The 13914-nt window shown below is 36.9% G+C and overlaps 1 protein-coding gene across 5 annotated transcripts in view; it reads right to left on the bottom strand.

Annotated features, from left to right (window-relative positions):
* Positions 1-1758: 1758 nt before the first annotated feature.
* CREBRF (CREB3 regulatory factor) overlaps positions 1759-13914 on the bottom strand; it is a 69028-nt gene continuing 56872 nt past the window's right edge. For all 5 annotated transcript variants that reach the window (XM_075541960.1, XM_075541962.1, XM_075541959.1 and 2 more), the window contains exon 9: positions 1759-4880. In XM_075541960.1, coding sequence (XP_075398075.1) covers positions 4765-4880 — 116 coding nt within the window. In that variant the 3' untranslated portion in view covers positions 1759-4764. The remainder of the gene's footprint in view (positions 4881-13914) is intronic.

Here is a 13914-nt window from a genome sequence, read left to right as displayed (position 1 = left end):
CTATAAAGGTTCTAGACCCTCCTAACTACCCCAAACCTCCCTTTTCCACACAAAAGTGACACTTTGGCATAATTCAGTTCCTAGGTGTAATGTCTACATTTCGGTCTGTTTACTAAGCAAGAGGATTATGTTTCAACACATAATCCCCACTTGCCCGAGAAGTGTGTAACTGTCAGTAGTATATTTTCAGCATCTATTCCCCTACATGCTTATTCCTTAAAACGAAACAATCATTCATACAATTGACATTCACTGTTACATCCCAAAGTATGAGTTTAAAAACTGGAGTCATTTTCTCATAATGCCCTTATTAAGATTACAGAGATTAAAAAGAGCCCACATGGATTCGGCACTGTTGTGAGACCACAGGGATGAGCAAGACTGCAGTTGTGTGCGGAGTTGTGGAAAGGGCTGCAGTCCCAGGAGAAACGGTGTTCCACAATAGACTTTGCCAGAAAGATGGAAACCTTTTCCTTTAACACTGAAAGCATAATCCAACACATTCTCAAAATTCAAGTTTCAAGATTTGGAGAGATGCTAATATCCTGTTGCATAATTAACTAGAAAATACTTGAACAGAATTTCAGGAAGACTACAAGGAAAAAAGGAAACAATGGTTCTGTTAATTCCTGCTGAAAGGCAACCTGAATTAATTTCCTAGAAAGTTAACTAAATCTTAGCAGGTGAAATATTTTTGAATGTATGGAATAAAGAAAAGCACATCCATTCTTGACATTTTGGTGAATAAACTAACAGCTTTATTAATGAAGGCAAACATCAGGTAATTGTATATTATTTATATATATAAAAAGAAATCCAAACTAACAGCATTGTATTTCAAAAGTAGTATACTTTTGTTTCTTTTAAGGAGACTTGTCATCTGTTTTGTAAAACAAAATGGGTACTCTTCTCCTAAAAAGTTCTGGAAAAATGAAAGCGTCACTGTCAAGCCAATGAACCGGACACACCTTTCTTTAAATGCAGACTATTGCCAAAAAGCAAATCAAGTCAAGCATCAGAAAGAAGATGTATGATAAAGTCATGGAAGTCAGAAAAAAGGGATGTAGTGAAATTGCTGCTCATTCTCCCCCCACCCCCCCATAATCAAAGACCATTCAAAACTGGTCTTTCGTACAAATATAAAATAACTATAAAGAGAAGGGACTTTGAAACTATGTCCATCTGAAATCCTTCATGATGCGTTTGTGATAGCTCTGATTCTCTTACCAAAAAGGTCAAAGTTGAAGATTTAGGGAGTGGAAGGGAATGAAGACGTTTAGTTTTCAATGTACAAGTAAGGCACAATATAAAGCCACATCATAATCTGTCATGAAGGATATAGGAAAGGACAAGAATCATACATGGTACAATAGAACAAGCAATCCTATCGACTGGAAAAGTGTGGCACCCAGTTCAAAACTCAGACGAGATCTTAACAAGAGCAACTGGACAGCATGCTTTCACATGGAGACATACTCTATAAAGAATCCAGTGTATCTGAAACTAGGGACCCCCCCCTTTTTGTTTTTAAAGCATAGTAGTACTAAAGTCAACGTTTATCACTGCTTTTGGAACAATGGGTTTATTTGAGGTGAATTCACAATGCCTTCACTTAAAGTAAGATTCTGGACTTCATTATGAGCCATCTGTAGACTATGTATGAACACAGAAAACCATTAGAGAACACTTCTCTTAATGATCTTCACCCCAAAATACATGCCACAAGTTTAAACAACAGAACATGTACAATTGTTGGGGTTTTTATGTTACCCTTAAAAGATCTGTTTGTGTGATACACTAAACATATATATTTTAATGACAATAGAGGAAGCAGATTATTACTGGCATTAAAGTACAACCATTCTAGACGGTTTAAATGCCACAGAGTCCCCTGGTTAAAATGTAAAGCTGCACAGCTTGCCTAGGTCATCTTTATAGTAAAGTTAAAACAGCAAAAGGATTTAACTTTTACTCTACATTTTACTGCCAGGTTTTTATTTAGATCAAGTATCGCTGCAGCATTCTGACCAGCCCAGATTTAGCAGCAAATGGCAGGAATCATATAAAATGCAATTTTTTTAACAAAGTGCTTTTCTAAGATATACATACATATATAAATAGGTACAAAATAAAGTGTCAACATTAAAAAGCTCAACTATTTAAAAGCTTTTAACTATTTAACTTAAGTAGTACATATAAAACACTGAAATGCAAGAATATGGAATCTACTAAACAGATTCAAAGTCTTTTTTTTTTTTTTGAAATGCAAGACCAAAAAAACATTCTGGTTTGCAGACAAGAAAAAAGTATCAAAAACCAGAATTCCTAACAGAGCAGCTAGAAAGGGGCACTTTTATAAACCTCACCAGCTGGATGTCTATCACAAAACAATCTTCTCCTGATTACAAAACTGCCATATTTTAGAATAATTTTCAATTTACTAGACACACACTCTGTCAAAACTTCACATATTTCCAAGTTGCAAAACTGTGCTTTGAGCTTCTCCCATCTAAAAAGGAAAAACCTTAAATAATGAATTTACAATCTATCAAACCATTAAATCTGAGCTTATCATCTGTTTAGTGTGAATGTACTAACCAGGGACATTTCCACCAAACACAGGAAACTCTTGCACATCACAGTTCAGCTAAGGTGTTAAGACAATCCTTCTCGGCATGTACGCAACATTGCTCAGTTGTTACTGTGTGTTTTAGAATTAAGCCTAGTTCCTAAACTATAGCTTCATATGCTGTAGTTTACAGAGGAGGCAGGGGGAAGGAGGGAGAAAGAAAAAGGAAACACATTCTATCTAGTCAAAATATAATCGAAACATAAAGTCTCCAAGGGGTACATTAGAGAATTAATACTTTCCAAACGGCCCAAAATTTTTGTTTGCTTTTTTTTCTTGCTAGTTAGGGCATTTTGTTGTTGTTGTTTGCTTTGTTGTTGTTTACGAATAGCTTTCAAAGCTGGGGGGAAAAACAAAACACCAACAACTAGGTTTGAAGATAAAACAGCAAGAGAGACAGGATGAAGAAAGGACGTGGGAAAGGTTTATGATGCTGCCTTGACAGAAGACATTTCTCACCAAGAGGTAAAGCTTTCACACAGAACACTGACTAATGAAGCTGTCTTATGTGAGCAAAAAAGAGCACCTAAAAACTAAACGTGTTGAATCTTTTTCAGTTCTAGAAACAATAGAAGTAAGTCACAGGTAAGTTTGAAGAAGCTAGTTTGAAAATATCTGTACAAAAATATAAAAATCTATAAATTTTTTTGTTTTTGTCTTAAGCTTGTGTTGATCTTTGAAAATATTACATGCACAATAATACATCAACTGGAAAAGTGGCAACTAAAGAATTAGATCTTTTTAGCTTTTTTCTTTCTTTATATATATATATACATAATACAATAAAAATAATCTGTATTTTGGTTGTTTCGTGGAAGTATACTACAATAAGCTAAATAAACATTTTCAGTTTTCAAAGTCAAAAACTACTTTACCAATAGCTTACTAAAATGAAATATATTAAATTTCCTACAATAAGTGCAGAAATAAAAAGATTTACAGACAATGTAAATGGCCACCAACTTATCTACCTATGGAAGCAAACTAGAGGAACAGCAAAATAATATTTTTATGTATGGATGCTCCTTCTGTAGATAATTGGACCCAAACAAATAAAATTCACAGTTCAGTAAGATCCCTAACCCTGACCTTTAATTTTTTTCTTTTTCATACATTCATACAGTATCATGTAAGCTGTGCAAAACTTTACTTAGACTGGCAGTTTGCCATATCAGTTGCATTTGTCTTTGGTACAAAAAATAAAACAATCGCAATAATGTGCAAGTATTTGTCTTCTTCCGGTTAAGTACCGAAATTGAGTTTTCTAGAGCCATCTTATTTTTTTGTTTGTTTTTTTGTTTTTTATACAATACACAGACTCTGTGGCATATATCTACATTTCAACATAGTCCTATATACATTCAAAAAATTTGAAAAAGAGTTGGAACAAAAAAACATTTAAACCCCATAATTTTTCCATCTATATATCGTGTTTTTCCTCATTAGGGTTTTTGTCATCATACAAAATATTACCAGTTTTATAGTTTCCCCAAAATACAAGGCACAAAGAATATGCTTTTTTTCTTACTTGCACAGACATTTATGTGTGTGTATATATGTGTGTGTGTATATATATATATATATATATATACATATATATATATATATATAAATACACATATATATGGTATTGAGCTCTGAGAATGAACATCTTATATGGCACACGGGCACAAGTCCTGGGCGTGCCATGTATAAATGAAATTAATGGTTGTGGAAAATTAGAACATAAAGTAGTAATTCTAAAAACAATCTAAACTGTTTTAAAAATGCTTCCTCAATTTTGTGTGGTTCAGAGCATAAAGTTGCCACAATTATTTGGCATGTACATTCATAGCTTCACCCCTCCAAAATGTTTTGAGTCAACAGATTTTTGAAATCTGCATGCTAAACATTTACTTACACATAGGCCTTTACATTCAGATGCCAGTGGCAGTTTTCACCATGGTTTATGCTCTGAAAATGCAATAATCAAGTATTTTGGATCATGCTTCACTTATGCTACTTAGTTCTTAAAACAATGTAACCTAATTGTAAATGTTTACATAACGCTAAACTGACATGCAAACAGAATGAAAATTTACAATGAAGAATGTGACGAACACAGACATTTCTGACCCGTGGTCCAGGGAGCCTGATCACACTTTTGCCGTTGGTATCCTTAGTCCTACAAGGCCTCCTGTGGGATTGCCTTCAGCAGTCTTCTCTAACACCTGGTTAACAAAGTCAGAGGTTTGTCCAGCAACTGGGAGGCCTAAAGAGAATGAAAGGCATGTTTAATACTGAAATGAAGGGGGCAGGATGGGAAGGGAGGCAGCTAGAAATATCGGAGGGCCAGGTGTAGCTTTTAACTTCACATGGGCCCTGTCTTCATTCTAGTCAAGTACATGGCATACTGTTTGCATTGAAGTTCAGAAGACAGTTGCATACTCATCAGGCTGGAACCAATAATTTTAAGTTTGGAAGAGCAAACCATAATCAATCATGAGGAGTAGTTAATTGACAGTAGTTAATTGTAGTAGGGACGTAAGAGCCCTCAATAACATGTCAATAAATAAATAAAGTGCACTAGAGGGATGACATATGATAGCAGTTCAAATCACAGTTCAAACCCAATCCCAACACAGTAGTCCCTTTCACCATGGCTCTCGCCCATTCACTCAGCTGGAATACTGATCCAAAAGATGCATGCAGTCATTTTTACAATTACTGGGAAAAGTTCAGGTTCCCTCTCTTCATTTGAAAGTGAGTTAGTGACTAGCAAAAGCTGGAAGCGAGAGGGAAGAAGGGTGTTAGAACTTTTATCTCCATTACTGACTGAGGAAAGAGGACACACAAACACACCCTCAAAAAAATAATAAAAAGGAAAGAAAAGGTAAAAAGATCTTAGTGTAACTGGCAAGGTTAATGTACTTCAACACATGTTGGAACCTTAATATAAAAGAAATCTGTTAAGATGTCCATAGAATATTTAAAACTTCAATCATCTTTATAAGGAAGCTAAGACAATCTCAATCAATTGCAAAACAATAAATAAGTTTCTAAGACTGGAATAAATAATCCCTAACTTCTGAGAAATTGTAAATCTGGGTTAAATAATTCTCGATCAAAAATTAAATCAAACCTCTTCTTCAACAAACGATGCTGGAAAAATTTGATCTCCATCTTCAGAAAAATTAACTAGGACCCATACCTGGCCCCAGGCACAAAAACGAACTCAAAATGGATTAGCGACCTAACTGTAAGCCTCAAATCTAGAAGGATCATCAAAGAGAAAACGGGTAAATGTAAGGGCTCTATTGCAGGGCATTCACAGACTATTAAAAATAAAGGAGTACACAGAGGAGACAAAATACGTGACTAATTAAAAATAAAACACTTAGACATATCGAAAGACTTAATCAAAAGGGTAAAATGAGAGCCCACAGATTAGGAAATAAAAACTTTAGCAATGACACAAAAACTAAGAGACTAATTACAAAAATCTATAGAATTCTGTAACACCTCAATAAGAAAAAAATAATCCAATTAAAAGGTTGGCAAAGGACATGACTAGAGAATTCACAAAGGACTACACGCAAATGGCTAATGAACACGTGAGTTAAGTGCTCATGATCTCTGGTAGATGCAAATCGAACAGTCCAATTAAAAAAAAGAAAACAAATGATGGAGAGGGTGTGGAGACTGGAACACATACATTGCTGGTGGGCTTCTACATATGTGCAACTTTTGGAAAGTGATATTGCTACCTAAAACAACTGGGTATAAAAATACCATATAACCCAGTAACAGCTTTTGCTGGGCATAGACCCTAAAGAAACAGAGACGTCCCACTCTGCCATGTCCAATGCAGAACAGTCCACAATAGCAAGAAGCTGTAAACAGCCCAAATGCCCTTCAGAAGAATGGATAAAGAAACTTGGGTACATACACATAATGGAACACCAAGCATCCCTAATAAACAGTGACAAAACCGTTAACATCGCATGACATGGATGGACCTGGAAACCACTATGCTGAGTGAAGTTTGTCAATAACAAAAGGGTAAATATTGTATGAGTCCGCTACTATAAAAATAAACATCAACATTAAGCAGGCAGGACTTTTTTTTTTAATTTTAAACAAAGGGGACAGGTTTCTGCTCACAGATCATGCAATCTAATCCAGCCTCTCAAGTAACGAGATAGACAGCCTACCTAGTGTTCATGAACCATGTACCACTTCCTTTACATGCACATCTTAACCACTTTAACAGAGGAGACCTCGCCAAGATGGGAGATGAGGAAGACCACCATTCAGTTGCTGGCCATACAACACTGTGCTAAAGATCACCTCAAATGAACAAACACTCCCACTTAAGAGTGAAAATATGAACCTCACTGGAAATTCAAGTCAAGATGAGGCAGAAGGGCAAGCATGTTTTGGAGGTGATTACACTTGTTGATGGGTAAACCAGGTGGTGCAACCGCCCATCAGGGAAAAACATTTAACAATACTTACAGAGAACCCAAGAAGAGAATATGCCAAGTACTATGCTCCTAATTGGACACTTTTGACCTAGTTTTTTTTAAATCATTTTATTGGGGGTTCGTACAACTCTTATTACAATCCATACATCCATACATTGTGTCGAGCACATTTGTACGTTTGTTGCCATCATTTTCAAGACATTTTCTTTCTACTTGAGCCCTCGTTATCAGCTCACCACCCCCTGTCCTTCCTCCCTCATGAACCCTTGATAATTTATAAATTGTTTTTTTTTCATGTCTTACACTGAACAGTGTCCCCCCTTCACCTACTTTTCTGTTGTTGTTCCCCTGGGAGGGGGTTACATGTAGATCATTGTGATCAGTACTCCTTTCTTCCCCCACCTTACACTTACCCTCCTGGTATGGCTACTCCCAATATTGGTCCAGAGGGGTTTGTGTCCTGGATTACCTGTGTTTCCAGCTCTTATCTGTATCCATGTACATGTTCTGTTGACCTAGTTTTTATCTAGCCTTTGGTGACCCAGGCCATATGATATAGACTACTGGAACTTCAGATTAAGGAACTAATATATCCCTTTGACTTCTTATCCTAGTGTGAGAAGCAGATGACTGCGATCCCAAGTTTATGGAACTGGTTATCATTAGACTTTGCTTCAGATCTCTTACCTTGAGGGTGCTCAGTGAATAGTGGCTCAAGATAAAAATATACTTATTTTAATTTTAATGATGGCCCATTAAATATATTTGATATTTTAATGCCCTCCTTGCTTTCTTATGACATGTGTGAATTTGGTAGACATGTGTTCTGCCTTTGTGAATGAGTGCTATTGAAAGTTTTGCCTTATCACCAACACCATTGTTTGCAGAAGTAGTCTCCAGTCACTTAGTTTAATCTGTACAAGTCAACAACTCGTACTGTGGGCTGATGCCAGACTACACTTAGTTTTTTTCTCCAATGTTTTAAATTCTGTATGATTGGATAAATGATACTATCAATAGAATTACCTTATGCTCCAGGGAGATGATTATAATGCTATCATAAAATGAAAATGACAACTCTAAAGTGAACCAGAAACACATATATATACATACATACACACACAGAGACACACGGATTGGGGGCTCACACTTAATTGTAGCCCCAATCTTAATTAATTCCTATGACACAGACTTACTCAATACTCACTCTCATGAAGAGATTGCTGAAGAAACGCGTGCTATAGCAAAGTATGGTGAAGAAACAGATGGTGCCTGGCTATCAGAAAGACTAGTGTCTGGGGTCTTATAGGCTTGTCTTCAAATAAGCAGCTAAATGAGGCATCAACTAAGTCTACATGAACGAAGCACACCAACCTGTGTGATCTGAGGATTGCAAATAATGTAATCTAAATCCAAAGGTATTTGGATTATAATTAAGTGATAAAATCCGAAGCTCTGAGGTATCAAGAGTTTTTAAATTGTGAACAGCTACTTTGCAGAATGCCTTGGATGACAGTGGAAGCCCCCAAATCCACTGGCAGGGTCCCTCAGAGGATTAAGTCCCCAGGTGAATCCCCTCTGAATATAGTTGAGGAATGTGATTAGTTTTGCTATCTGACAAAGACCACTGTAAAGTCAATTATGGTAGATGTACTTAGGTTAAAATGTAATACCTTGTTGTATGATTTCCCTTTTAACCCATTTTAAAGTTGTTTCAGTTTTTATTATTTTCTGTTTTCTTTTTGATTGAAGTTTTTGTTTTATCTAGTCCTTTTTTGTGTGTTTTTATATCATTTTCTGTATATGGAATCCTGGATAGGTAAATCTATAGAGACAGCAACTGGATTAATAATTACCCAGGGGCATGGCAAGGAAAGATGGGGAGAAATAAGCAGCTAACAATGAATATGAGTAGAAAATATTCTGACATGGATCATGGTAATGATTGCAAAAATCTTCTTACTATAATTGATTAAATTGTATGATAGGTGAAATATATGCCAATAAAACTATTTTTATAACTAGGAAGCATTTGATAAATATTTACCAAATGCTACTTTATAAACATTTCAAATAAATTTAAACTGTAAACTAAAAAAAAACAAACAATCAAACCTAAATTCTAAAGTATCATAAAACAATGATATATGACATATTCAAACTTATGAAATACAGCAGAAATAATGCTTGGAAGAAATTTCAAAAGTTTTAAATTACATTAATAAATATGAAAATAAAAATATTTGAATTACATAACCAACTCAAGAAATTACAAGAAATGACAAATCCAAGAGTTCTTTGGGAGTAAGGGATAAAAAATCTATTAAGTGGCCTATTCAAGAAAAAAAGGGAGAGTCCCAATAAAACTGTTTAGATAAAAAAGTTTAAAACGCGCATGCAGAATGATGCCACACTAATGAAATTCAGAAAGCAAATAATTCTTGATTTAAGTACTTATAATTTATGTTTTCACTTTTACTGAGCTGAATGTATTTTAAACTGAGATAAGTTTGTTGTAAAAATTTTAATGAAGATTTAGATTAATCAATATATATTTACAACACCTAACTCACAATTTTAATTTTGCCCATTTTAAAATTGCTACTTCTTTGAAATATAAATTAGGTCAAAAAAAGAGAAAAAAAAAAGGGAGAACATAATAGATACAAAATAAATGATAGAGCACGAAGTACAGATAAAAAGGTGTGGGAAACTAAGATTAAGAGAAATATGATTCAGACTTATTCCCCGACTAGTACAAAGGGAATCTAGAAAGCTAGGAATCCCTGGTAGGAAAGCCACCACTTTGGAAAGTTAGAGATATAGTCCAAATACATTTCCTGCATTAACTACCTTTTCCACTTTCTCCCCTTAAAGCTATGCTGCCTTAAAGTGAGCACATGGTTGATTCTGTCTCCCTATAGAAGCAGACATTTCTATTTGCTCTCTTTCCACCTCAGCATCCAACCCCTTTCATACCATCTCCCAATAGTAGATGGGTATAGGGGGGCTTTATTCCCCGACCCTGGATTCAAATTGCTTGGCATAAGCCAGAATTTTTGACTTGGCTACTGTAATATTTGTCTCCCCCAAATATATGCCAAACCCGAGACGCTGCTTGCTACACATGCTCAATGACTGCACGCTAGGTGGTCAACAAAAGTAGGTCAGCAGCCCAAAGTCCATCTTTAGGCAACTGGACATCCCCTTACGGAAGAGTTGAGGGAAGGAGACGAGCCAGTCAGGGGCAGTGTAGCAACGATGAAACATACAACTTTCCTCTAGTTCCTAAATGCTTCCTCCCCACCTTCATGATCCCAATTCTACCTTAGAAATCTGGCTAGACCAGAGGATGTACACTGGTACAGATAGGAACTGGAAACACAGGGACTCCAGGGTGGATGATCCCTTCGGGACTAGTGGTGAGAGTGACTATATTGGGAGGGAGGGAAGGAGGGGGAACCAATTATTAAGGATCTACATATAACCTTCTCCCTGGAGGCGGAAAACAGAAAAGTTGGTGAAGACAGATGTCAGTCAGACAGTGTAAGATATGACAAAACAATAATTTATAAATAATCAAGGGTTCATGAGGGAGGGGGAGCAGGGAGGAATGGGGGAAAAAAAGGAGCTGATACCAGGGGCTTAGGTGGAGAGCAAATGTTTTGAGAATGATGAGGGTAACGAATGTACAGATGTGCTTTATACAACTGATGTATGTGTATGGATTGTGATAAGTATTGTATGAGCCCCCAATAAAATGATCTAAAAAAAAAAGAAGAAAGGTTGGAGACAATAACATTATCTGTCTCATAGAGTTGTGATCAGGATTAAATAAAATCATGGCTATAAAACCTTAAAAAAAAAGTCAATCAGAGGTTATTCTCCCTAAGGGTTATCAGCCATCTAGAGCAACCAGACTGTATAGTCTGACCCACTCCCTTCTGCTAAGATTATTCCATTGAAGGAGAGCCTGAGGCAAGGTCGAGACCACTCAAGGAAGACAGGTTAGGCTACCATATTGGGTAAGACCATCTTGCCACATATGTATCCCTATTCCCTTTTACTCTTGCATGTACACCCCTAGGTCATCCCCCTCCTGTTGCTTGTATTGCCTATGTTACAATCCCTTCCTTTGAGGTAGGTCGTTATCTGTAATCAGAAGGCTTGCATGTCCCAAAGACATATAAGCTTTGGATAGAAATAAAACCTCATGCTTGGCTCCTGCATCCACGTATACCACCAAGAGGAGCTGAGGTGAGCATGCTACCGTGAAATGTGTCTGACTTCTTAGTTTTACTCATCTCTCTCCCATCTCTATTTCTCTATGGCCTCACTATAATCTTTATATATCTTAATTGTATGATTGCACCTATGAAACCCGTGATTAGTTGTGAGGGGCTGGTTTCCCCCACAAAAGGAAATTTAAAAATATACCTACTCTGCTCAGCTCTAATAAATTTGAGGGTCTAGATAAAGAGAATAATTTGTCTAGAAACAGGTTAAGTTATAAAAGACCGAATCCAGAAATAATAAAGCTTTCAAAGAGTTCATCATAAACACAAAACAAAACAAACTACACCAGGCCAAACAATTCTAAGAATAGTTTACCAAGTCTTTAGGAAACGCCAAAGTATTCAGACTGCTCTGGATGAACTTCTGCCGAGGTAGCATAGATTTATCTCCATATAAAAACAGGAACTAGGTAGCAAAACCATAAAACCACAGAAAATATTTACCAATAACAAGGTTTTTCCCACAAACTCCCAAACTCAAGAAGGTGGATAGAAACTGCCCTGAGGCATCGGACCTGCCAGGATCGATACTGTCAGCAGTTGAGCCGAAGGACACAAAAGGATGCAAAGGGCCTGAGAATTGTGTCTCAAAGGGACCACGGGTAACTTAAAAAGGAGAGCAGGCTGATCTGCAACTGAAACCAGCTGGGAGAGATTCTGACTAAAATTTTTTTTTAATATATAGAGACAATTTCCCTAAACCTTTTATTAGACAGTACAAAAGACAAAACAAAGAGGGAAACCACAGCTTAAGTTCATAATGGTGTCCCAAGAATTCATGACCAAATGGCTAAGGGTAGACCAGAGAAAACAGAAAAAGTCAGCACAAGACCAAGGTTAGCAGCTGATAAATTCGTCTTTGTCACCGGAGGAACTGCAGAGCAGGGAGGGAATGGACCATGATTGGAAGATGTGACAACTGTAGATTAGAAAAGCCTCCAGGATTGGGCCTGGAGTTCTCTGACCTTGAAACTCATTTGTTGATGTTAGATGTGAAGTGGCTAGAGCAGTCCAGCTCCTGTGAACTTAGAAACTAACTGGCCAGGGATCCTGTGCAGAACAGAAATGAGCACTGATTCTGGAGCTGAGCAAGACAGAGTCAAAAGATATGAAAGAAAAGAGAAGGCCCAGAAATATCAGAAAGCAGGCTGCCATATTTTAAAACACTAACTTTTAAACATTAGCACTACAAGTCTGTGACATAAAAGCTTTCTTTTAGAAAATAAGTCTTTTAAAAGAAATTCAAAAAAACTAATTTTATATAAATAAGTGACAGGAAATTATCAAGATCAAAATCTCATATAGCTATTCTAAGGAAAAAAAGAGGGGGCCCATGCCTACATGTGTTGAATGGGGCGGTGATGGTTCTATGGCAGAATTCTCGACTTCTATAAGAACAGAGTTTGATGCCCAGTCAGTTTCTCATTTGTAAAGGCAGGATAATAATGATGAAACCTCTCTCCTTCCAAGAACCACGAATTAACTAACCCAAAACACTCTCAGTGTACTTGTGCATCACAGTTCCCACCAAAGCCCAAGCCCACTGCTGTGGGGGAATCTGACACATAGCATCACAGGGGAGTGGAACTGTGGAACTGTCAGATTGGGAACAGCTGGGTAGGGTTTCCTGGGCTGTAAATCTTTATAGAGGCAGAGCGACACAGCTCAAACCACTGACCGTTGGATAAGAGTCAATTGCTATAATCACCAAGCCACTAGAGCATAGTAAAGAATAAATGTTAGCTGTTTATCCCTCCTAGCCCCAGAAGAATACTTTGATTCTGGCTTTTAATCTGGATAGCACTCTGTTGCTAACCCATGGTTGGCAATTCGAACCCACAAGCCTCTCACACAGAAGGAAGTTGTGGCATTCTGTTCCTTACACTTCACAGCCTTGGGAACCTAAGTGACATTTCTACTCTGTCCTGTAGAGTTGTCGAGTTAGAAATGACTCAATGGCAACGGGTTTGCTTTAGGGGGGGTGGGGAGGTTGAAATCCCTCTTTAATAACCCCTCCTTTGGCCTCCAAACATGAAGAGTTGTTCAGTTTCGTGGAATTGTTGAGTCAGACTTCGAGATGCATTGTTAATTTTATGATGATTCCATGTTGCCCTTCAAAAGCACTAGCATACCTTTCACTCAGTATGCACACACACAAGAAGGTCAAGACGCACCTGTTACTTTCACAGACCCCGAGAGACACATTAACTGCACAGAAGCATGCAATGTGTATTCATCTTCAATAAAAGAAAAGATCATCATTTTTGGTTAATATAAGTTTTTCTAAACAAAAGAAAAACATTTTCTATATAAACCAAAGCAAATGATTCTTCCCCATCTCACTGACTCTAAGCACCTTGATTTCTTCATTATCACAATTATTTCTGTTTTCCTGTGTGTTCTGTGTCTTCCCTTTTTTTACTACAAATTTGTAAGAACAGGGGGCAAATCTCTGTGATTTATCCCTCTATCCCCAACATGAGGCACAGGGCAGCACTGAAAGAAAGTTCTGTGGAATAACGAA

Source organism: Tenrec ecaudatus, chromosome 2, assembly GCF_050624435.1.
Source record: "Tenrec ecaudatus isolate mTenEca1 chromosome 2, mTenEca1.hap1, whole genome shotgun sequence".
NCBI lineage: Eukaryota > Metazoa > Chordata > Mammalia > Afrosoricida > Tenrecidae > Tenrec > Tenrec ecaudatus.
This window is presented reverse-complemented; position numbering and strand designations above follow the sequence as displayed.